Genomic DNA, 26,306 nt, shown 5'->3' with positions numbered 1-26,306 from the left:
GATTACTCGATTAATACAAGACAAATCGACTAAACGATAAAAAGCCAACGGCCCTAATTGTGAGTAATGAATTTAGACCTGTTTATAAATGCATGTGGTCCTTATACTGTAAAGCACTTTGAATTACTGTGTACAAATAAACTTGCTTTGCCTTTTTAATGGAGACGTCTACAGCCTTTATCTTCTCTGTTGCAATGATTAAAAGTCTTGTTTATGTTCAGGAAATGAATATTGAAAACCATATTTATTTGTTTAGTAAGACCCAATCTCTCTGTATATATATTTTATTTACATGACCCAGCGCTAAAACCAGAAGAATCACATTAGAAGAAGAAGTTGACATTAGCAGAAAGCACGTGCGTGTAGTTGCTTTGGAAAAGTGTAAAAGTGCCTGTGAACCTTACGGACCCCACTTCCTCACAGCTACACAGGCAGAACTGTGTTACTGTGGTTACTGTAGGTGGGAAAGCCTGAAAATGAACAACACATGTCCTCAATGAGTCAGCAGAGAGAGAGAGGAGAGGAGAGGGGGAGGTAGAGGAGGAGGGGAGAGGAGTGAGAGAAAGAGGAGGGAAGAGAGAGAGAGAGGAGGGGGAGAAGGAGAGAAGGCTGGGGGAGAGAGAGAGAGAGAGAGAGGAGGGGGAGAAGGAGAGAAGGATGGGGGAGAGAGAGAGAGAGAGGAGGAGGAGGAGAATGAAAGGAGGAGGGGAGAGAGAGAGGAGGGGGAGAAGGAGAGAAGGATGGGGGAGAGAGAGAGTGAGAGAGAGAGGAGGAGAATGAGAGGAGGAGGGGAGAGAGAGAGGAGGGGGAGAAGGAGAGAAGGAGGGGAGAGAGAGGAGGGGGAGAAGAAGAGGAGGAGGGGAGACAGAGAGAGAGGAGGGGGAGAGGAGAGGAGGAGAGGAGAGAGAGAGAGAGAGAAGGGGGAGAACAGAGGAGGAGGGGAGAGAGAGAGAGGAGGGGGAGAGGAGAGGAGATGAGGAGAGGAGAGAGAGAGAGAGAGAAGGGGGAGAACAGAGGAGGAGGGGAGAGAGAGGAGGGGAGAGAGAGGAGGGGGAGAAGGAGAGGAGGAGGGGAGAGAGAGGAGGGGGAGAAGGAGAGGAGGAGGGGAGAGAGAGAGAGGAGGGGAGAGAGAGAGACAGGAGGGGAGAGAAGGAGAGAAGGAGGGGAGAGAAGAGGACAGAGAAAGAAGTGGAGGAGAGGAGAGAAGTGGATAAAGAAAGAAGAGGAGGAGAAAGACAGGAGATGAGAGAGAGGAGAAAGAGGGGAGAGAAGACAATAGAGAAAGAAGAGGAGAAGGGGAGAGACAGAGAGAGAGAAAAGGAGGGGAGAGAGTGAGAGAGAAAAAGAGAGGAGGGGAGTGAGGGGGTAGAGGAGAGTAGGGAGAATAAAGAGGCAGGGAGAGACAGAGAGGGGAGAGAGTAGGGTGATTAGAGAGAGAAGCGAGAGGGGGCAGAAGAGAGTAGGGAGAGAGAGGGCAAATGGAGAAAGAGAGAGGGGGATTCCACTGTATGAGCCAACTGCACGAGCCAACTGCACAGTACTCCTGAGAGGTCTACTGTTACTACAACATAACATTACTAATGCACAAGTCAAAATACACGACTAAATAGGAGAATTACTCAAGTCAATGTATTAAATATTAAATCCTTAAAAATGAAACTGTTTTCACTTTGGAATGAAGGTCTTATATTACACAAAATTGACTCTTGTGAGCTTTAAACTATGTTATAATGCTGTTACCTCATCAAAAACATACCTGGAGTTGTGTTTTGTTTTAAAACCCTGCATTATTAGTCTGTCTACATCTCCAAAGCTCAATATACTCCTTTCCACCTTGTGATGTCATGAAGTGGTAGTTTTCAACTTAACAGCTTCTTTTACCTTTAGTTCAGTAGAGATGGGCAATTCCAACAGTGAAATCATCCAAATGATTTTAATGAAGGTGTATGGAGTTTAAAAACACACAGTGGAGCACTTCCTGTATTACCACATGATGACATCACAAGGTGGAACAGAGTGTTTTCAGTTTGAGAGAAGGACTCAGCCTAAATATGCAGAGTTTGTGTGTTAAACATGTGTGAATGAAACAAAACACAACTCTAGGTCTGTTTGTGATGAGGAAACTACATTATAACAGATCAGAAAGTGTGATATTGGCCCTTTAATGTTAATTTAGGGAAAAATATCCAACTGCTATTAATAAGACTGTGATCAAAGTTGATATTTTAAACACGTCCAGAAGAATTGGCAAAAAGACTGAAATATGAACTGACAAAATAATACAGGAATCACACTTTTGAACAAGTTTTGTACAGGAGATTTTGTTGTTTGTGTAGAAAAATATTCATACTTCAAAAATTGCAGCTTTCATGATTTTGCTTTCCATTAATCTTGCATTTCTTCAATATTGTGTAACAGTTTTCCAAAGCAGTGTTTAAAGTCGTATATATATAGATCTGGTCTCTGGTCTTGTGCAGAGAAACGTGAGTGTTTCTGTTTCTTGGCTCTGGAGCTGTTTGCTCAGAGTCGGAGGCCCACGCTGAGAGGGGAAGCCCTGTTTGGGATAATGGACAAAGCATGTGGAAATAATGGGATGAAGGGGTTCCCTGCTCTCTCCTCTTTTCCTCTGTCATTCTAGTTCCCTTTCTTCGCTCACGCTCTGTTCCCTATTTCCTTTCTTTCCCTTTTTCTCTCTCTCGTTCAGTGACTCCCTCTCCTTTCTCTCCATCTTTCTCTTAACCTCTCCTCTCCCATTTCCTCTCATCTTTCTCTCTCTCTGTTCCTTCCTTCTTTCTCTCTCACTCACTCCCCCTCCTTCCTCTTTCTCTGTCTTCTCTCTTTCTCTCTACCTCTGCTCTCTTCAATTTCCCCTCCTTGTTCCTTCCCTCTTTCTCCTCTTTCACTTTACCTCTGCTCTCTCCCCCATTTCCTCTCATCTTTCTCTCTCTCTCTGTTCCTTCCCTCTTTCTTTCTCTCTCACTCACTCTCCCTCCTTTCCCTCCTCTCTCCTTCCCCTTTCCTCGCCTCCCTCTATCCGAACATCCCTCCCTCACTTCCTCTCTCCCTCTATCTCTCCTCTATCACTGTATTTGCTTCTCTCCTCTTTCCTCATCTCCTTCCCAACATCCATTAAACACATTCTCTCTCTCTCTATCTCTCCTCTTCTTCTGCCTCCTCTCTCTCTCTTTACCCTCTCTCTCTGTATTTCCTCTTCTCTCTTCCTCCTCCCTCCCTCCTGCTCTTTTTCTCCCTGTACAAGAAGAAATTTCCAACACAGGAGGCAGTTGCAATAGCAGCTGTGGAAATAGTTAAAGTGAGGAGTTACTTTGGTTCCTATGGCAACTGTCAGGATACATCATTCAAAAAAATAATAATTTCCTCTCATTTTATGTCAGGTAAATCCATAGACTGTATATATAAACGGACATAGCTAACCTGCTAGCTGCTACGTTCCAAATAGGAAGTGATCATGGATGCGCTTCTGGCTCCATCGACTCTGGCTTCAATTCACTTTCTATTGAAAAACTGTCGCCCCCTCTGTCCATAACTGCATAACACAATCTGACCATAAAGAACCGACCAGGTGAGTGTGTTTTGCGCTGTTAAACAAGCACCTCTCACATAAAATGACACTCACATGCTAGCCAGTATTAGCTAACTGTTGTTTAGCTCGACGCTTTCACTTTTTCTGAAAATCGAACACCTAAACATGACCATGCCCGCTCATATTGTTCACAAGCTCTTGAAAATGTGTTGTTTAAATTCATTTTCATCAAACTAATGAAGCTACGTTTGCTAATGTGCACATTTTGTCACCGTGGTAACTGCTGAACATTCCTCTATAGACAAACATGCAGTGCCACTCCCATAATGTAAAGTCTCAGTACAGTTTTCCTTATATTTATGTTGTTATTTTAGATTTTATTTGCCAATTTCATTCATATTATTTTTACCGCTAAACCAATCTCTTACAAATGCCACAAATTTGTTCTGATGTTCAAACTCTGGTGACTCAGAGCTTCCACCACAGTCGAGTCTGACTTTAAAAACACACATTAGGAGCAGCACATGCACTGGTTTAGTTGAGTTATTTTTCCCAAATGGAAAAAAGACCAAAAGCAATTGTTTTGAAGAGTTTTGCCATAAACCTCTGCCAATATGCTCCCAATAAAATACAGATGTTATTTATATGCTTAAGTCATATTTATTTAAACACAACTATAAAAGTATACTACTGCTGCTACTGAAACTACTGTGACAATGAATACTGCCAAAGTATTGTTGCTACTACAAGTACTACCAAGTTATGTAGACGGATGTGTTGTACATTAAAATAGTACACTAGAATCATTTGGATGATTTCAGACCTGGAAATTACCAGTCTCTACTGAACTAAAGGTAAAAGGAGCTGTGAACTTGAAAACTACCACTTCATGACATCACAAGGTGGAACAGAGCATTTTGAGCTTTGGAGATTGGTATTGGTATTAATTGCTAATACATAAGATATTTAGATCACCACATTAGCTTTTATTGTTTTGAAAAGGCTATATTGTCCAAGTCCACTCTCCCTTTTCTCTCTAGGTTAAGTCACTCCCCCTTCAGAGCACTATCGCTGTGCATTTTGCTAAGAAAACTACTGCACATCACATCAGGATTGTGAAGTTGTAGTGTATCGTTTTGTATCATGTTTTTGTATATTTATTGAGAATTGTCGTGTGGGAACCAGGGTGACGTAGGCTTGTGGCTTTGCACGGAATCTTACAGCTAACCATAAGGAGGGTTCAAAGAGATCGCTAAATTACTCAAACACGCATGGCTGACATATAAAACCTCTTCAGGCATGTTTCTGATGGTCGAAAGCTAGAAAAAGTTAATTTTGCGTGATATGTGCGTCTTTTCGTTGTATTTGTTTTGTATTTTATATTCAGGGGGTGTATTGTGTTTTTTACTTAGTTGTGAAGTACTTTGCAAACTCTTTCAGAAGTGCTATATAAATAAAGATGATTATTATTATTATATTTGTTGGTACTTTTGGTTATATAACACCAAACGGCACATTAAGAAACAGGCCCTTGAAAGATATCTCATCTGTCAGTGAGAGCGACACTTTAAGGAAGTCAACTCTACACATCTTATCTTTAAATCGCACAAAAATCAGTCACCCATAGAAGCGGCCTCGTCTGCAACAAACGTGAAAGAAACAAACGCTCCAAAAACTCAAATGTGTTGCGTCTTTTTATGTGTTCGTAACGACAGATTGGGTTCAGAGTTCAGAGTGTACGTCATATAGCATTATCACTGTCCACTTGATATACAGAACTGAGCAACTGTGGAAAAAAAAATATTTACCTGATTTTTACTGTCTTATAAATGTGAAAAGCAGAACTAGTTCATTCTCAACAGTTTGCAGTTGTCCAAAGTTATTCCTCACTTATACATTCTGAACATCCTAATTATTCCACATGATGAGTTTAGAAGCGCTTTTCACAACTGTCAAGAGACCAAAGCAGAGTTTTGTCATGACGGTAAAGCTAACAACAACAACTAGCATGCTAACACACACTTCCTGATTATCGGACAATAAAATGATAAAACTTAGATGACTTATTTTGACCTCTAGAGCTGCTTATACAATAAATGTGTACTGGGGCAAGAAAAATTTTGCTCAAATACAAAAAAAAAATCTGGTCCAAGGCCTTAATGTGTCAAATATTGTGATGATTTGATTTTCAGAGAGGACTGGGCGGGTTTCTTCCTCTTTTGTACATTTCTACATTTTCAGCAGCTTTTTATGTATTTATCATTATCTAGAATGACAAAAGTGAATATTAATTAATCCCATTGAACACCATTTATTTGAGGAAATATACTCACACTGCCTAGTAACCTGGACTAAGCCAGGACTAAACCAGGACTAAACCAGGACTGAACCAGGACCAAACCAAGACTATAGGACTAAACCAGGACTAAACCAGGATTATATGACTAAACCCGGTTTAAACCAGGACTCAATCCAGACTAAACCAGGGCTATCAGCGATGGATGGACCAAATCAGGACTATAGGAGTAAACCGAGACTAAGTCAGGGCTCAACCAGGACCAAACCAGGACTACAGGACTAAACTTGTAATCCATATTAAAAATCCCATACGGTTGAGCAGCTGTGTGTTGCGCTGACCTTGTGTTTTCTCCACAAAGATGACTTTGGAGTCGGAGCTGAAGTTGTGTCCACTCAGGATCATCTGCTGCCCTCCCAAAACGCAGCAGCTGTCAATGTCCTGACGCTCCACCAGGGGGAGCTCATGGGCCGACCGCTGAGCTGTGGAAGCACGGACAGAAGAAATGAAAAAATATGTATTAAAACACTATATATTGATTATCAAATATTTTCAGACCCCTTGTTAAAACAATATTATGTTCGGTTAGGAGTATGGTTTTGAATTTTGGACTTTATTTATGTGGAACGAAATAAAAAGCACTAAAGTTGCACTATGCAACAAGCTTGTCTCCATGGAGATGTTAATGCTTTGCCTGCAATGTTCCAAAATACGCTATTAAGCTTAACAATGGCCATAGAGATGAGCAAGTGGCACCAATAAGCAAAGTTACTGGTCAGATCTGTGGATAGGTGTCCCTCCTCTCAGTAACAATGCATGTTTTCAATGGTATTTTTGAGCAATAAAATCACCTGTAAGAAAAAATTGAGGGAGGAGAGAGGAAGTAAAGGAGAGGAGAGAGAGGGGGAGGAGGCAGATAGAGAGGGAGGGAGGGATGGAGGGGAAAAAGGGACATACTCTAAAGCCATATTTATAAGTTGTTTTTAATGAGAAGAGAAAATGTGACGGTATAAGTCCCCAAATTGGTCTCACTAATCACCAGAATGAAGTACCACAGGCTTTACTCCTGCCACAATAGACCTGTCTATATTTAACCTGAGTCAACACACTGGGGCTCCATCTGTTTACTCTGGACGCCTCTCTCTCTCTCTCTCACTCCCCTCTTCTTCCCCTTTCTCTACCTTCTCTTTTCTCCTCTTTTTACCCCTCCCACTCCCTCCTCCTTCTTTCTCTCCCTTCTTCTCCCTCTCTCTTACTTCTATCTTCTTACTCTTCATCTCTCCCTCTCTCTCTCATGCCTGCCTTCTCTCCTCTCCTTGCTCCCTCTATCTCTCCATTTCTCTTTTACTCCTCTCTCTTTCTATCTGCCCCTCTATTTTTATTTCTTCTTTCCCACGCTCCTCTGTAACTCTCTATCTTCTTTCCTCTCTCTCCTCTGTCTTCCCTCTATCCTCCTCCCTCCTTCTCCCTCTCCTTTACTCCGCTCTTCCTCTATCCTCCCTCTATCTTTCTATCTGCCCCTGCTCTCTCCCTCCTCCATCCCCCTTTCTCTCCCCTGTACCCCCTGCCCGCCCTTTTTATCTACTCTGTCTCTCTCTGTCTCTCTTACTACCTCCTGTTCCTCTCTCTCCACCCTCCCTTTCACTCCCTCTCTCTTTCTCCCTCTTCCTCCATCCCTTTCTCTCCTGCTCTCTCTTTGCCCACTCTCTTTATTTACTCTCTCTTGCCCTCTCTCCCTCTCTTGCTCCCTCTCTTCTTCCCTCTCTCCTCATAGCAGTAGCTGACTCTTGTGTTGACCTTTGAACAGGTTCTCTCTCTCTGCTCCATCGGCCGTAAAACAAAGACGACGATGTCACTAAATCTGCCTGTCTCTTTAAACAAAACAGTTACACAACAGCGACACAGACGACTTCCACCCGAGCACCGGCGTTTTCAAAAGATTTGATCCTCCCTTCACTCTCCGACAAAATAGGTACAGAGGTTTATATGAGGGATCCTGCTATGGTGGAATTTGCTGTCAGATTAGAGGTGTGTTGACCTGGTTTATGGTGAATATCTTTGTAATTACTGGGCCTGTCCACATGAAACAAAAACTGGCACAAACTTCAAGTTATCAGCATAAATAAATTAATATTTTTTAAAATATTTATTATCTGTGTAGTAGTTTTATGAGACTTGGTGACCCAAAGAATGAACCAACTACTGCAGTTCTCCAGCTAAACCAATGGACTATATCAGGACTAAACCAGGACTGAAGAAAGCCAGGGCTGGATCAGGACTAAACCAGGACTAAACAAGGACTAAACCAGGACTGGACCAGGACTGGGCCAGGACTAAACCAGGGCAAAATCCGCACTAAAGCAGGATTAAAGCAGGACTAAACCAAGACTAAACCAGCACTAAACCAGGTCTAAACCAGGACTAAATCAGGACTAAAACAGGACTAAAACAGGACTAAAACAGGACTAAAACAGGACTAAAACAGGACTAAAACAGGACTAAAACAGTAATATCACAGATTAATAGACTAGACCAGAACTAAACCAGCCCAAACTAGGGCAAAACCAGGACTAGACCGGGGGGAATCTAAGACTAAACCAGGATAGAAACAGGATTTAACAAAGCACTACACAAGGATGAGACTAGCACTAAACCAGTAACAAAACTAACGACAACTAAACCACAGCTAAACCTGAAAGAAAACCAGGACTGGACCAGAACGAGGCCAGAACTGAACCAGGATTTAGAACTAGACCAGAAAGACAACAGAAATTAAAGCAGGAATGAAACAGGATTAGACTAGAACAAAACCAGAACTAAACTAGGTCTGAACTAGGGTCTAAACCAGGACTAAACTAGGTCTGAACCATTACTAAAGCACCTCTAGATCAGAACTACATCGAGACAGAATAAAATATGATTCCAAATATGTATTTTTTTAAATCAAAAATATTATTATTTTAAAAAGATGGTGTGTTTGTAAATGTAACCTTTTAGCATCATTTTACATTTATTTCAGAACAAAAACGATCTAAATTTGATAACAGTGATATCAGTCCTGTCCCTTCTTGGCTCCTATTTGCATAAGCCTCTATATTGTAGTTAAAGCTGCTCTTGTTTGATTAGTGATTACACATCTTGCTGTAATAACACTGAGTCCACATCAGGGGCCATGTTCTCAAACAGAAACTGCACTTTAAACATAGAAGCGTCTTTGTACCCGGGACCTGCTCGTTTGCATAAGTCTGATTTTAATGAGGTTTATGCAGTATCAGGTTTGGAAAAGTAGAAGCAGTTTGGGCAAAGTCAAACACAACACAAACATCAGAGGAATTAGTGCTTTGGTTTACGCTGTTAAGTCTGGATGGCAAAACAGATTCAGAATTCTGTCAGTCAAATCAACAGGCCTGAAGAATCCAGTTTACGGTTGGATACAGTTACAATTTGCTCAGAAATGGGCTGAGAAAGTGTTCTATGCGTGTACTTAAAGGTGTACTGTGTAGCTTTCCAAGTAGAGAGCCCACCATGTGCTTGTCTCCACGGAGATGTTATTGCTTTGCCCAAAATGTTCCACAATATGGGTTCAAACGTTTAACTATGGAGACAAGTATATAACCCCGTCTGGCCGAGTTAAAGGTCAGATCTGTGGAGAATGCATGTTTTAAAAGTCCTATATTATGCAAAATTGACTCTTATGAGCTTTTAGCCATGTTATAATGTTGTTACCTCCTCAAAAACAGACCTGGAGTTGTTTTTTGCTTCATTCACACATGTTTGAGTAACCCTGCGTAATTAGTCTGTTTGCATCTCCAAAGCTTTTCACCTGCATTTCACCTTTTATTCAGTGTTGTTTGGCAATTCTAGGGCCAAAATTATCCAAATTATTCTAGTGAAGGTGTATGGAGTTTAAAAACACAGTGGAGCACTTCCTGTATCACCACATGACATCACAAAGTGGAACAGAGTGTTTTCTGTTTGAGAGAAGAACTCAGGTAACACAACTCCAGGTCTGTTTGTGATGAGGAAACAACATTATAACATAGATCTGAAATTATGGGCCCTTTAAGGCAATTTTCAGTAATTAAAAACACTTGTATTAAAGTAAATGCAAGATAGAAACATTTGAAGAAGACCTGTTGTGCTTTTGTGTGTTTTTAGTGTTAGACAAACATAAACACATAGAGATCTATACTGATCTGAAACTGAACCAAAAAATCCACGACATTTCGACTTGGCTATGTGATATTTTTAAAACTGACACGTATGATCTTAAGTGTGACATTTTACACAGTGGAATGTGAACTGTGAACATTTAGTATGACTTTAGTCCTACTTTAGTCTTACTTTAGTCCTACTTTAGTCCTATTGGTTTAGTTCTGTTGGTTTAGTCCTGGTTTAGTCCCAGTTTATCCCGGGTTCAGTCCTCATTCAGTCCTGGTTGAGTCGTGGTTCAGTCCTACATTAGTCCTTTATTAGTACTAGTTCAGTCCTGGTTGAGACCTGGTTGAGTCCTGGTTGAGTCCTGGTTGAGTCCTGGTTCAGTCTTGTTGTGTGTGTATTGTCTGTGTATTGTGTCTGTATTGTGTGTGTATTGTGTCTGTGTTGTGTCTGTATTGTGTGTGTATTGTGTGTGTATTGTGTGTGTATTGTGTGTGTTTCTTACAGCACTCGATGGGGTGCGACGCTGCCTGCAGTGACACCATGTTGCCACTAGGCTGTGGGATGTGCACTCTAAACACCAGTCTGACCCGAGTGTTCTTTCGCCCCACGTCTGTCTCTCCTTTCCGCAGCTCGATGTCTGCGTTCCTCAGCTTCAGGATCCCAGCGCAGTCAATTCTACATCACAAAAAACAATATATAGGTTTGACAGGGGCGTACACAAGTTCATATTGTAATGTCCCGATTTGAAAAACATAAATTAAACTTAACCTTTCATGACTTCAAATTGCAAACCAAATTTTCTGACCACTTCAGCCTCAGTTGATGGACAATACGTGAACAGGATTACACAAACAGGCAAGACTCAGTGAAACAGAAACCAGAGTAAACTAATGATGAGGAAACATTGTTGTACCACGACTAAAAGCACATTTAAGTCATGTTATAATGTTGTTACCTTATCAAAAACATACCTGGAGTTGTGTTTTGTTTAATTTACACATGTTTGAGTAATTCTTTATTATTATTATTATTTTTATTACCAAGTCCCCAATGTTCCCACTGGTAACATTTATAATGTGTTTAGCTCCATCATCGCTGTGTGTGTGTCCCATCTTGCAGCAGGTTCCTTACATTGCCTTCATGTTGTTCTTGGGCTCCAGAGGGATCTCCAGGACCTTGGTGCCGTGGAAGACCTTCTCGTAGCTGCTGGTGGTCACTGTTTTGCCTGTGATACGATGGACCTGGTAAAAGGCGTGAGGTTTGAGGATCCTTTCATCTGCTGTCCCAATGAAAATCTGCAGCCCCAGGGGGTCTTTGCCTCTGTAACCGTGTAACTGCAACACAAACAGGCAACGCTCATTAAAAACACACATACTTTAAGAAACTACCATTACTTTTACTTTGATTTTTCTGTTTAAATGTCTAACAATGCAGTTTTCTCAAGCCTGTTTCAAAGTGGTAGTTGGTTGTGGTTCAGTGGTTTGATTGTTGAGTGGTAAAGAAACTGTTAAATGTGTAGCTTGTGTTTGTTGGTAGGAAGTAGGTGTAATCCTGTGTACTCTTGTACACACTTGTGTGTATCTTAAAATAAGTCAGATGCAGGTGAAGGTAAAACAGAGGCTGATGTTTCCATTTGAGGAAATCTGCAAAAAACCACAAGACAGCAACAACCTGCAGCAGAGTTTAGAGATAAATGTGTTTGTTCAAACAGAGAGAAACAGAAGGGAATGTACTCAGTTAAAGGTGCGCTACCTGATTTTTACCTTCTTAAAACGTGAAAATTAGGACCGGATCATTTTAAACAGTTTGCAGTGGTCCAAAGCTACAATATTTTTTAAAACATGAGCTGCAATAAAAAATGGCAGAATGAAAGACTCCGTTTGCATCTGTAATGAGTCATAGAAATTATTAATCCCAACCTTGTCCAGCTCAAATCTCATCATATAGACAAAAATAACCCAACATTTCCCTGTAGTGCAAAGAAAAAGTCCATGTGATAAATATTGACCCCCAAATAAATTGTTCCATCTAACATATATTGAGTCGATATAGTCATTATTGTTATTGTGGGCTTACTGGACACATCTAGCATGTTAACACGCACTTCCAGATTATCAGGCAATAAAATGATTTATATGGAGACAGTAAACAGCACATGTATTTTGAATTCAACATCTGCTTTATATCTGTACTGGGGGAAAACAAATACGTGGGGAAAATTGTGTACAGGTCCTTTAAGTCATAATGGACAAATCGTTTACAGCGCTCACGTAAAGGTTTCTGTTCAAATGTCGGCCTCTTGCTGATTTCCATGGAGATATTACTGCTTTGCCTGGAATATTCTACAGTAGGGCATTAAACTCCTCCAACATCATAAAGATACAACTCAGTTTTTCCGATTCCGATTCTGATTCTTTATTAGCTTTAACTATCTGCTTTTAATTATCTGTCCAATATCAACTAATACCAGCGCAGAGATTCAAAACAACATTTATTTCCTTTAAACAAAAATAAAATAAGACAAAAAAGATCCAAATGTGTTATGTAGTTGTTACTACCACTTCATGACATCACAAGGTGGACTGGAGCATTTTAAGCTTTGGAGATGTACAGACTAATAATAAAGTGTTACTCAAACATGTGTGAATGAAACAAAACACAACTCCAGGTTTGTTTTTGAGGAGGTAAGAATGTTATAACATGGTTTAAATAAATACAAGAGTTAATTTGTGTAATCTAGGACCTTTAATCTCGGAGCGTTCGGTTTAATAATAACTCTGAAAGCCGAGGACCAGTAGCCCTGTTGGACATCTGTGCTTGTTTTAATGGTCGGGCAGTAAAAACACTGACTGCAGTTCACTGAGCTCAGAGTAAGCACAAACTATGGCAACCGCAGAGCTGAGCCGTGATTGGACGAAACACAGGAAGCAAACAGACTGACCGGGCCTGTCGTCATGGCAGCGGCCGCAAAGGTGAGTCAGAGAAGAGAGACAGGGGAAAGTATGGACGAATATGAACTGTGTGTAAGGACAAGGCCAGGACTAGACCAGGACTGAAGCAGGACTAGACCAGGACTGAAACAGCACTAGACCAGGACTAAAACATGACTAAACAAGGCCTACACAAGGACTAAACAATGACTAGACTGGGAACTAGACCAGAACTAGACCAGGAGTACAACAGAACTGATCCAGGACTAGACCAGGATTAAATCAGGATTAAATCAGGATTAAATCAGGACTAAATCAGGACTAAACAAGAACTAAATCAGGAAAAGACCAGGACTAAAGCAGGACTAAAGAAGAACTAAACAGGGCCACACAAAGACTGATCCAGTACTAAAGCAGTACTAAATTAGGACAAAACAGGGACTAAACTAGACCTAAACCAGGACTAAACCAGGACTAAACCAGGACTATGAACAGCTAAACTGGACAGAGAACTTAACCAGGATTGAACCAGGACTAAACCCAGACAAAAACAGGACTAAACCAGGTCTAAACTCAGACAAACCCTGATTTGAATCAGGTCATGGGTTAAACAATAGTGACTGCACAAGCTTTACTTGTTCACAATAACACTACATTATTACTTCTATTATTACTTCTACAGTAACACACACACAATAGACACATATTTTTAGACTGATGTCAGAGCCAATTTAACATGCTCATTGACTACTACACCTACTACTGCTAATGCTACTACTACTGCTACCACTGCTACTACTGGTACTACCACTACGAAAATAACAGATACTTACTGAAACTAGTATCGAAACTAGATACTCATTTGAGCAAGAACTGATACTAAAAAGTCACATTCACAGGACAGAACCTTTCCTGAATATCTTTAATGATCTTGAGCTGTATCTTTCACAAGTATAAGACACATAGTATACACCCATGAACCACTATGAACCTACTGGACACTGAGAGTACACATATATAAGGTAAGCTATATAAAAGTACTACTATTTAATGTTGAAAATCACATTCTATTGTCAAAAGAAAGTGTTTTTTTTATCATTATCGTGGTATCAGAATCAGTATCGTGTATTGAATTGAGTATTGAATTGTTTTCATTCTATAATATTGTACTTTTTTTTTTATCTACAAAGGTTTGAACTTTGAGAGTGTTTAAACAAGAGAGAAATGTGAGAAAATGTCAGTATAAAGTGTGTGGTGAGGGGTTTTACAGCTGCAAAACATAGAATAATTGTAAAAAATAAAGCTGATACTTCGCAGATTTCACCTATTGCGGGTTATTTTTAGAACGTAACCCCCACGATAAACGAGGGAACACTGAACTCCTACTGCTACCGCTACTATTGCTACTACTATTACTACTACGACTATTAATACTACTAACTACCCAACCCATGTATCTGTGGGTTCATTACTAGTTCAAATTGTCCTAGACTTTAGTCAAGTTCACAGCTAAGTGTAATAATGTTGTTTCTTTTCTCGTCTGATTACAATCTTTCCACAGTAAAACGAGTGACTTATTTTGAGCCTGTGCGAGTCAGAGCTGTATTCATTCAGTTTAAATAGAAACACGGACAGACACATTACAAAGAGTCGGCACAGGGCACTTCCTAAAATAAAAGTCTACAGCCAGAAAGAGGAAGAATGTAGTATGTGGTTATGGTTAAAAGAACTAAACCAGAAATAACCCGACTGAAGGACTAAACCAGGACTAAATCAGGACTAAGCCAGGACTAAACCAGGACTGAACCAGGACTAAACCAGGACTAGACCAGAAATAAACAAGGACTAAACCAGGACTGAACCAGGACTAAACCAGGACTAGAACAGAACTAAACAAGGACTAAACCAGGACTAGAACAGAACTAAACAAGGACTAAACCAGGACTGAACCAGGACTGAACCAGGACTAAACCAGGACTAGAACAGAACTAAACAAGGACTAAACCAGGACTAGAACAGAACTAAACAAGGACTAAACCAGGACTGAACCAGGACTAAACCAGGACTAGAACAGAACTAAACAAGGACTAAACCAGGGCTAAGCCAGGACTAAACCAGGACTAAGCCAGGACTAGAACAGAACTAAACAAGGACTAAACCAGGGCTAAGCCAGGACTAAACCAGGACTAAACCAGAACTAAACCAGGACTAAACCAGGACTAAACCAGGACTAAGTCAACTGAAGGACTAAAACAGAGATAAACCAGAGATAAACCAGGACTAAACCAGAACTAAACCAGGACTAAGCCAGGACTAAATCAGGACTAAGCCAGGACTAAATCAGGACTAAGCCAGGACTAAGCCAGGACTAAACTAGGACTAAACCAGGACTAAACCAGGACTAAACCAGGACTAAACCAGGACTAAACCAGGACTAAGCCAACTGAAGGATAAAACCAGGACTTAAACCAGGACCAACCAGCTAAAGAAGGACTAAACCAAAACTATCAATAGATTAAACCAGCTAAATCAAATACAGAAGGACTAAACCTGGAGTAAAATAGGCTAAACTAGGACTGAACCAGGTCTAAATGAGATCTTAACTCAAACAAGTAAAAACTAGGACAAAATCCAGACAAAACTAGTACTAGACCAGGTATGAACCACTACACAATGCCCAACTTTGTATCAGGTCTAAACCATGAACTGAACCAGGACTAAACTAGATGTTAAATCAAACTGTAATGTGAAAAAGGTAAAACTATGACTAGAATTAGACTAGGACTAAACTAGATTAAACTACAAGACAACAAGTCAAAACTGGGACAAAAAAAACAGGACTAAACCAAGCCTGATCCGGGTGTAAACTAAGACTAAACCAGAACTAAACCAGGTCTAACCCAGAACTTAACCCAGCCTAACAGCCACAGAGAGTCTTTTAAATGTGTGTCTTAGCTTCCTAAAATGAGAGATTATAGTCTACAAAGAGGAAGTGGCCTTGATAGGTTTATGTGGTTAAACTCACTGAAGCAAACCAAAGTACACACCAGTACTACTACATCAGGCATGAAACATGGACACGCCGAGTATTTAAAACCTCCAGAAAATACACTTCATATGTTCATAACTCATAATATTCAAAAGGCAGTTATAGTTTAAAACTGAGAAGACAGTTAATATTTCTATGTTCAAATGTAGAAATGGTTCATATCTCTGGAATTACTGGGTCTATCCACACAAAACAAAAACAAGGACAAAGTTTGACGTTTTCTCTGTCAGAATAAATTAAATACAGCGAAATCATTTTATCAGTATAGCATCAGCATTATGTGGATTTATTATTTTAGCCCTGGGTTTAAACCAGGACTAAACCAGGACCAAACTAGGACTAAACCAGGAGCAAACCAGGACTAAATCAGGACTAACCTAAGTAAACCAGGATTAAAGCAGAAGGACTAAACCTGGACTAAACCTGGACTAAACCAGGACCAAACTAGGACTAAACCAGGAGCAAACCAGGACTAAATCAGGACTAACCTAAGTAAACCAGGATTAAAGCAGAAGGACTAAACCTGGACTAAACCTGGACTAAACCAGGACCAAACTAGGACTAAACCAGGAGCAAACCAGGGCTAAATCAGGACTAACCTAAGTAAACCAGGATTAAAGCAGAAGAAGGACTAAACCAGGACTAAACCAACTGAAGAAGGACTAAACCAGGACCAACACAGGACTAACTCAAATAAACCAAGACTAAACCAGGACTAAACCAGGACCAAATCAGGACCAAACCAGGACTAAACCAGGACTAACCAGGACTAAATCAGGACTAACCCAACTAAACCAGGACCAAACTAGGACTAAACCAGGACTAAACCAGGACTAAACCAGGACTAACCTAAGTAAACCAGGATTAAAGCAGAAGAAGGACTAAACCAAGACTAAACCAGGACTAAACCAGGACCAAATCAGGACCAAACCAGGACTAAACCAGGACTAAACTAGGACTAACCTAAGTAAATCAGGATTAAAGCAGAAGAAGGACTAAACCAGGACCAACACAGGACTAACTCAACTAAACCAAGACTAAAGCAGGACTACACCAGAACCATTATTTTATCAATATAGCATCAAAATGAAATGGATTTATTATTTTATTCACAGGATTCGGTTTTAGAGTCCAATTGTTTACAAAAATGTCCAGTATTTTTACTTATTACTCAAGTAGTGCCTTCACACATAGAGTCTTATTATGCAACAAGATAATATCAAATTTGTTGTTTTGTATATATGCAAATGTGTGATATGTAGCATATAACCATTATAATGAAACGATTTAAGAGCTGCAAAAGCATTTGATAGAAAATAAACTTACAAAATAAAAAATAAAAACACTGTATAAAGTAATATTACAAGGCCTGTACCGGATTAGTTTCCATGAATTTGGATAAAATAAGTCTGCTGTGTACTACCTACATCTAATTAAAAAGCGTATTCTTGTTAGAGAATGTTGTTAGCATTACTGTGATGGAAAACTCCACTCTGGTCTTTGTTGTGAAAAGCACTTATAAATTAATCGTGGTGAATGCTTAGGATGTTCTGAATGCATAAGATAAGTGAGGAATAACTTGGCACAACTGCAACCGTTTAAAATGAACTAGTTCTGTTTTTAAGACAGTACAAATATATCCACCCACACTTCCGTCCTATGAGAGTTTGACAACCACAAATACTAGCGATTGTGTATGTGAAGGGTTAAATCTGCCGTGTTGTTTAGCCATAACACGCATGCTAATTTTCATAGCGCTAGCCCTGGGTATAATGATGCTATTGTTCAATGCATATGGAAATATGATCTATGCAAATATCCAACGAAACCTGGACTCAATGTCTACCACTTCATTTGGACAAAGCCAGAGCATGTCCTGCCTCATAATAACAGCATTTGTTTATATTAATTTATTCATGTAATTACCAGACGGATCTGGTAAGCATCAATATGGAAGTCACTGCTGATGTCCTAATGCGTTTCAATACACGTGGGGTATAGCTGGTTTGTCAAGAAGAGTTGACAAACCTCAAATTTTAGGTTAAATAAATAAGAATGATGAAATATATGGTCCAAGTTACATTGCAGTTTTCTTAACCCTATTGTGGCGGATGCTATCATCTCTGACAGAGCGCGGCTGTGGACTTTCCATTACCGTAACTCCACCAACCAGTTGTGCTCTCATGTAAATTCAAATGGCATCTTAAAGCAGAGGAATGGGGCTCCTTAAATATTTGACTGTCATTTCGGTAATGTGTTTACGTTGTCTCTTGAAGATGACCAATCAGAGCGCAGGTGCCGCGGGGATTTTCCCAGTCAGTTAGTTGATGCGTTAAAGGGAAAATACGTACGGAAACGTCAAAAATAGAGGCAGTTATGTGAAAAAATGCAGTACATGCTGATATTTCCTTTAACATGATTTTTATTGCTAAAAAGAATAGTCTAGTCTAGGCGAGCAACACTGGTCTATAATGTGCTCAGTCCTTAATAGACTATAGTTTAAAACTGAGCTGGAGACAGAATTCTATGGAGAAATTTGCTGTTTAAATGTCCTATGTTATGAAAAATAAATCTTTGTGAGCTTTAATGTGTTACTTGCTCAAAAACAGACCTGGAGTTGTGTTTTGTTTCATTCACACATGTTTCAGTAATCCTTTATTATTAGTCTGTCTACATCTCCAAAGCTCAAAATGCTCTGTTCCACCTTGTGATGTCATGAAGTGCTGTCATGAAGTTAACAGAAACCTTTTACTTTTTGTAGAGTACAGATCAGAAATTACAGGGCTGAAATTATCCAAATGATTCGAGTGAAGGTGTATGGAGTTTAAAAACACAGTGGAGCACTATCCTGAGAAGAACTCAGGCTAAATGTTCAGCGTTTGTGTGTTAAACATGTGTGAATGAAACAAAACACAACTCCAGGTCTGTTTGTGATGAGGAACAAAAACAGAAACAGAAAATAGTGTAATATGGGCCCGTTAACTGTCAGATTGCAGATGTGTTGACCTGATTTATGGTTAATATCTGTGTAATCACTGGGCCTATCCACATGAAACAAAAAACTGGCAAAAAATTCAACGTCTTCTCTGTCAGCAAAAATAAGTGATGCCATTATTTAACCCCAAAGACGTGATTTTAAGCCATAAGATTAATGTGGAGTATGTGGAGTTGGGATATTTCTTTCAAAAACAGTGAATCTTCCATAGAGTTATAAAGGCCTCTGTCGTCCAGCTGAAATTATGACATGATCAAATTCTGAACCCTATTGTGCAAATGTTTTGTGTCAGAGCCAGTAGCTGGAACCGGGACTGACCTGTACGACCGGATGCCCTCCCGTGGGAGCCTTGACCGCGCCCCTACTCCCCTCGGTCTCATAGTGCGCTCGGTGATGAGGCCGCGGCTGCACTTCGATGTGGAGCTCGTACTGATCTGTGCGAGAGGGAAGAGGCCATTCCAGAGGAGGGAGGGAGGAGACCGGGATACTGCAAAACAGAACCAATTATAATCACTTAAACTTATCTAGATCCTAATACGTTTTCTCTTTTATTTATAACCTGGCCAACAAGATTAATTCTCACAATGTTCCAGAAACCATCTACCATTTGGCCCGGCTCCTTTAGCTGCAACAGAGTCTGAAAAATGTGCTGTTTTGTTTCTCAAGACAATTATCCAATCAGAAAGCAGAATGAGCCTCGCATGAATCTCACATTTGAGTTGCCAATTTCAAAGCTTAAACCAAAAAGTCCTCTCTCTGATCTGAATCCTCACTACTTAAACCCCAGCACCTGCAGACAATCATAAATCTGTGCTAGTGCAGCCTCTGCAGCTCATTAGAAGTTCAGAACTTTCACACAAGGCTTGTCCATAAACTGAGAATGAGAAAAATGTGTATGTGTCTCTGTCTGCAGGTTTAGGAACTAGCAATACAGGTTCAGTCGTAATTGTAGTACATTTTTTAAAACTATAAGAGCACAGGCTACATACAGTTCGTTTAAAGCAGGGTTAGCAGCAGGTCATTTTTTTACTTTCTTAGTTGACTTAAGAGCAATTTTTATAATCCACTGACAAAAAACTAACTTTAACTAGTAGATATTAATTCTTACATTGACACAAACACTGATTAAAAATGTAGTATTTCTTAATTACATAAACTATAAGACGTATAAAATGTTACAATGTAGAGTGCTTTTTCACCTGCAGAGACCCGGCACCAGCGGTTTGGACCAGATCTGTGGGATGACAAAGAAAGGTTCCGCAGTGGGCTTTGTCTTCAGCTCCTGGTCACATGACACCAGGTAGTTGGGCTCTCCGTTGTTCTCGGGGTACAGCGTGTACAGCTGGTTGGTTGTTTTGACGATCTTGGTGGGCATCAGACCAGGCTGGTACCCGTTCATGGCATCACCGAGGCTGGGGTAGTGACCTCCGACGCTCAGGTCCTCATGACGACCGTGAGGGGAGGGGCTTCTCGAGCGGTGACCAGGGAGCAAAGCTGTAGAGGCGTTAATATAGGAAAAGGGTTAGAAACATCTCGAAATATGTTTTATTCATTCGTTTTGCCTATCAAGCTATCATGCTGTTGTATTCTCACACTTCACCACTAGATTCATCTACGTTACTTCTGTCTGATAGCTTTGGCCTAACAGAAGAAGACCAAAGGGCGGAGGTGAGGCTGAACAACGGCAAGGTGAGGGGGAGGGGCCAGGTGATGAGAGGGGGAGGGGCTAGGTGAGGTTAAAGGGGAACATGCTTCACATTTACTGGTAAAAAAAAAAGTCAAACTTAAGGACGGTAGCTTTAAGATATGAATAGAAAGTTTAACTATCTATATTTTTAACTATTTTTTTGTTCACAGCATACTTTTCAAACTTCAAAATATTAATCACTAAAGTATTTTCAGAACAAAGATAGAAACTTTAGATTCCATAGAAACACACAGCTGTTAGTGCCAAAATATTGTAGATTAGTGAAGAGTTTGGGATTTTTAATGGCATTTATAACAATTAAACAATAAGATTTCATGAGATTAAAGTAACACAGTGTAACTTTCTGGAGTTGGCATGTCACCCACCTGCATGAGCGCATTGGATTAGAAAGTTAAAACTAAATTTCTGAACATTCTCAAGCAGCAAGCACAATATAAAACCAATCAAAAATGAAAATGACTAATACTTTTACATCAGTCTAAAGTTACATGGTGGGTTGTGCCTGAGTCTTGCCCAAGGACACAACAACTGTCCTGGGGCAAGACTCAGAATGAAGTGGTGGGAGCACAGACTAAACCTACAACCTTTGATTATGGGGTGAACATTTGACTTGTTGTGTAACTGAAATCCAAAGACGTGTGCATTGTCTCGGGACGCACAAAACTTTAGGAACATTTCTGATTACGGGTTAAAGATTCATCACAATCAAATCAAAATCACAATTTGACTGAACGAAATGAGCCACAAAAAAGTAAATATGTTGTGTTATTCTGCATTAAAAAAATAGCTGGACGAGTCTGAAATGTGAACTTTGAACAGAATCCTTGTATTAAAACATAAACCAAAAATCTAATAGTATTTTTCCCAGATCGCTCATCCCTAGATCACAGTCAACTCAAATCTCGGAATAAATCTGGATACACACCCGGATTGCGGTACATATCGTAGGTTCGTTTCCCTTGTGGAGACGTTGAGCGCGACCCGGTCCTGGGTGAAGGGGACCGCGGCCCCACACAGCCGTCCTCCGTCAGGCTGGTGCGGGGGGACGTGCCTGGGGAGGTGCGCGGGGACCCAGTGTGGATGTTCTGGAAGCGCGGGCAAAGGTCACCCGCGTTTTGGGCGCTGTTACTGGGAGAGACGCAGGGAGATGCCCACGGCGAGTAGCTCTCCGAATGCCAGGATGTGGAGGAGTTGCTGCTCGCTGGACTTAGGCACTGTGGTTCTCGGTAAACAAGGTTCTCATGACCCGGGACAGTGAGGGTGGGTCTAGGGCTCAGGTTTTGGTGGTGGTTGTCAAGCGGGTCATGCTGGAAGTGCTCCCTAAATAGAGAAATATCAAGATTATTAAAGTGGATACTCCTTTTTCATGTTTTTTTTATTTATTTATTTCAAGTAGAATAATGATCGCATGTATCCAGTACACTCAATGCACATTTCACATATTTTTTCGACAGGATAAGACAGATTAAACTACGAATTCACTCATAAAGAGGAGGTGTTTTACTTCCATGTGGTGTTAACAGCTAATGCATGACATATTTAGATCACCATGTTTCCTTTTGTAGTTTTGAAAATGCTATATTCCAAAACAATGTATTAACATGTTTAAAAAGTTTCAGTTTCATCACTCCTCCTCACTCCTCCTCCAGAGCGCTATCACAACACAATCAACCCGCGTCCCGCTAATGAAACTACTGCACATCCCATCAGGGTCGTCAAGTTATTTTTGTATATTTATGAAGAATTGTCGCGTGGGAGCATAGCTGACGTGAGCATCGGAAAGAATCGTGCCGTTAACCACAAGGAGGTTTTAAATAGGGCCCGGGAGAGATCGCTAGATGCTCAACAGAGGTGGAAGAAGTACTCAGTTTTGTTACATAAGTAAAAGTACAGATACAGAGGTAAAAAGTCACTCAAGTAAAAGCAAAAGCAAAATCTACTTAAGTAAAAGAATGTTTAAAATTGTACTTCAAGAGTGAAAAGTAAAAGTATTTCTCACAACTGGTGTTCATTTGTTTAAGCATTAAATGTAGTGATATTGATTAAAAAAGAGAAATATTTTGGTCACAGTAGCAATACAAATCTATTTCATAATTTTTCTTGTTTGAAGCTTGAACTTTAGTTTAGTCAGGATGTTAACACGGACATGGTAAAAATAACCCCTCAAATATGAAAAGTACTTTTTACTTTTCAGTCCTGTTATAGAAAATGTAGTGGAGTAGAAAGCACAGATACTGCTCTCAGATGTAGTGACGTAAAAGTAAAAAGTATCCACTGTAAAATGTGCTTAAGTAAGGTACAGATACATACAAATTCTAGTTAAGTACAGTACTTTACTACTTTTACTTCATTACCTCCCACCACTGATAATCAAACATACATGGATGACATCTAAACCCTCTTCAGACGTGTTTTTGACAACGTTATAACACGGTAGAAAGCTCCAAAAAGTCAAAGTCTTTAGCATAATTATGTTTAACCACTAAACACTAAAGTTTGATATCATGGCGTCTCTACCTAGATGGAGTGATTTCGATGCGGGGGCTGAGGGTGAGGTGGCACCCGCCCCTGGTCTCTGGATGGTCGTATCCAGGTAAGGCTTCACTGTGGGTGGGGTCGCTGTAGGGCGGACTGCACGATTTGAGGTGATACGGAGATGGTTCCTCCAAGGGGAAGGAGTGCTCCGAGTCTGGACTGAGGACTTTGTGAGAGGCGAGGTTTGGGTCATCTGCAAAACATGAAGGGAACATGACTACGCAAAAATAAATCAATGTATTTAAAAGATATTGGTATAATAATGCTATGGTACTAACTACAACAGTAATAACATTTAATTATATATATTTAATAATAACAATTGTATAATGGCACTTAAAGAGGCAGTGCTTGATTTTTTTATGTACCGTAATAACGTCAAAATTGTTATGCCCCAGTACAGATAAATTACAAAAGCATCTCTTTAAGACCATTGTTCTTATCTGCATCTTAAAACCGAACCAGGAAGTACCACCAGTGCACTGTTATCATGCTAGTTGTTGTTGGCAGTGACATAACTTCCACACTTCGCACTAGCCTTTGAAAGTTGTAAAAAGTGCTTGTAAACTCATTGCAGGGAGTATAGCTAGGAAAGTACTGGGAACATCAGGAATACATTTGAACCGCTGTAAAATGTTTAAAATTAACTAATTGTGTTTATCATGTTTTAAAGACAGTAAAAACCAGGTACAGTGCGTTTAATGGCCTAATATCAATAATCAGATACAAGGGATGGGATAATAAACATTAATATTGTTTATCGTGATAGGGGTCGACAATAACTGTTTGTGGGACATTTCATATAATCGTGATGATTAATAACTATCAGTAACTATAATAATAATAATAATAAATGGTCAGAAACTTTAATAATTATCATGATGTAATTGTTAATCGCAATTATTTTGTCCATGATTATCGCAATACAAAATTTCAATATCATCTCATGCCTACCAGACACTAACCGATACTAAAACTATTGTCGAAGTTACAGTACACGCTCTTAACAATACTGGAAAATGAACAGGACAAAACTGCACGTTGCCTGAACATTATAGAAAAGTCTAGATGTTGGATTTCAGAATCAGGATGAGATCACCTACAAAAAAAACATAAAACTTTATTCGAACACTTAAATGCAAAGATATAACTGCACACAATGTGACTACAGAATGAGTTTATAGATTTGGGGTTTTAAAAAAAGAGCTGTGGATGAGTTTGCAGTACATTTAATTACAGAATTCGGGACAAATAACCAAAAATCAGCCCTACATATTAGTTCAAAAATATCATTAGAGCTTATCTGCCATGGGTTTCTCTGGATTTCTTAAACCTGAAGGTTAAAGGAACCGAAATGTACTAATAAAAGCGAACCAAGAATGAGACAGAGAGCGGCAGTCTTCTTAAAGTCTTTCTCTGGAAACATCAGCATCGGCCATGAAAAAAACATATTGGTCCATCTCTACTTACTTAGTTTGTCTTGAAAATTAGATTCTGTTGCTTAAAATCAGTCTTTTAAATTATTATTGTAGCATCAAAATCTGCATCAGGTATAAAGAATTTTCCTTAAAATCGAAATTGAGTTCAGTTCTGATAGAAATAAACAGAGCAGTGTAGCAAAGAAAACTACATAGACCATGATCCTTTGCTCCATTTAAGTGCTGCCAACATAAAGAATTATTGTCATTAAATAGTAAACAAGCATCAATCATTTGTAATATGACATAATAATTACGGTTATGTCCGATTACGCGGGATGACTGTCTGCTTATACCCACAACACTGACAATAAAACGAACAGGGCGAGTGATGTGGTGATAGAAATGGACCAGTGACTTGATGCATGTGATAATCTGCTATTTTGGTGTCTTTCTGTCAAATCATGAGTCACTATTTCTCTATTTAACGCAGCTGTATGCTCAAAAACAGACACTTTTCCTCCCACTTCACTCCAGTTGTTGGGTTTCAGATTACGTAATGACATCTAAAAGACCCATAATGTTTAATACAGATGGGAGGAAGCTAAAATGAATATTGTTTGAAGGCAGGGTTTTGCTGTCACTAATAGAAATGATCAGGTTCAACGTTTGTGATGTTACTTTGGTGTTTTTTTCAGACTATAGAAAGTGATGATGTCATGGTCCCTGATGGAGGCAAGACACACTTTTCCCTATTGATTACCCTGTAGTTTGCCATGAAATATCCAAAAGGTATAAGCACAAATGTTGAACCTGATCATTCCTTTGCCTTTGTAAAGCTGTAAAGTGAGTGACTGCTGGATTTAACCAATATATTTGTCATGTCACCCACCCCATTCATAAAAGTGATGAACGTTCACACCGTTTATTCAACCAAGTACTTCAAAAACAGGACTACACTTTTCATTTTCATATTTGTTATATGTGGGTAATATAATGTAAAAACAGCCTGTAACAGCTTTGGTCTATGCTTTGGTTGTAACGCCTCACTGCACCTGCTCCCTTTGGGCAACACCTAGTATTGATGTATTTATCCATTTTGATCTGTAGAAAAGACAGAATGAGCCTAAATGAAGGAAATCTCAGCACACCACAATAATGACATAAGAAAGGCTGATCTGAATTCACTCCCTGTTTATTTTACTGCTAAAAACATGTTTAAAATCCATGCAAATCCAATGCAAAAGTTGCCTCCCTGATTATTTTGACAGTTATAATTAAAATACGCTTAAATCACGTAAATAGACGCATGTAAGTGTACAAAGGTGTAATGTTTAAGTCTGTGGGACAAACCTTGACGCCTCTCCGCTGTTTCGCTGCAAGGTGCCTCATATTCAAACAAGTCCTCAAACTGAAAATCATCCTCAGGACAGTTCACTCTGCTCAAATCCTCCTCCAAGTCTTTCTGGTCGTAAAACGCGCTCATTTATTTCACTTTTACGTCTTTTACGCTCGACAAAAGCGGCTATTCTTTTAGGTTTTTTCGGAGGAACCTGTCAGAAGATGCATAGGTGCTCCGCGGGGGTTTCCTGTTTTAGCTGTCACGCGAAGGCGTGTCCAAATGACAGACTCAAAGAGAGCGCGCTGTTTAGGGCCGGCGCGAGCCTTAC

The 26,306-nt window shown here is 39.9% G+C and overlaps 2 protein-coding genes across 4 annotated transcripts in view; both read right to left on the bottom strand.

Annotated features, from left to right (window-relative positions):
- nfatc2a (nuclear factor of activated T cells 2a) overlaps positions 1–26,306 on the bottom strand; it is a 46,608-nt gene that overhangs the window by 18,386 nt on the left and 1,916 nt on the right. For 2 of the 3 annotated variants that reach the window (XM_033970185.2, XM_033970186.2), the window contains exons 1-8: positions 25,990–26,236; positions 23,201–23,411; positions 21,609–22,003; positions 20,175–20,469; positions 19,294–19,462; positions 11,133–11,335; positions 10,504–10,676; positions 6,182–6,322 (exon numbers count right to left, since the gene is read on the bottom strand). In XM_033970185.2, coding sequence (XP_033826076.1) covers positions 6,182–6,322; positions 10,504–10,676; positions 11,133–11,335; positions 19,294–19,462; positions 20,175–20,469; positions 21,609–22,003; positions 23,201–23,411; positions 25,990–26,122 — 1,720 coding nt within the window. In that variant the 5' untranslated portion in view covers positions 26,123–26,236. Of the gene's footprint in view, positions 1–6,181; positions 6,323–10,503; positions 10,677–11,132; positions 11,336–19,293; positions 19,463–20,174; positions 20,470–21,608; positions 22,004–23,200; positions 23,412–25,989; positions 26,237–26,306 lie in introns of those variants that run through there. The other variant, XM_055223085.1, reaches the window with a different exon arrangement.
- The window catches only part of zfp64 (zinc finger protein 64 homolog (mouse)), a 182,435-nt gene continuing 158,119 nt past the window's right edge, over positions 1,991–26,306 (bottom strand). The window contains exon 7 of the mRNA XM_033969655.2: positions 1,991–2,045. The gene's annotated coding sequence lies outside the window, so the exon portion shown is untranslated. The remainder of the gene's footprint in view (positions 2,046–26,306) is intronic.

This window comes from Periophthalmus magnuspinnatus, chromosome 7, assembly GCF_009829125.3.
Source record: "Periophthalmus magnuspinnatus isolate fPerMag1 chromosome 7, fPerMag1.2.pri, whole genome shotgun sequence".
In the NCBI taxonomy this organism is placed as follows: Eukaryota; Metazoa; Chordata; class Actinopteri; order Gobiiformes; family Gobiidae; genus Periophthalmus; species Periophthalmus magnuspinnatus.
The sequence above is the reverse complement of the archived record's forward strand: the minus strand, read 5'-3'. Positions and strand labels throughout refer to the sequence as shown.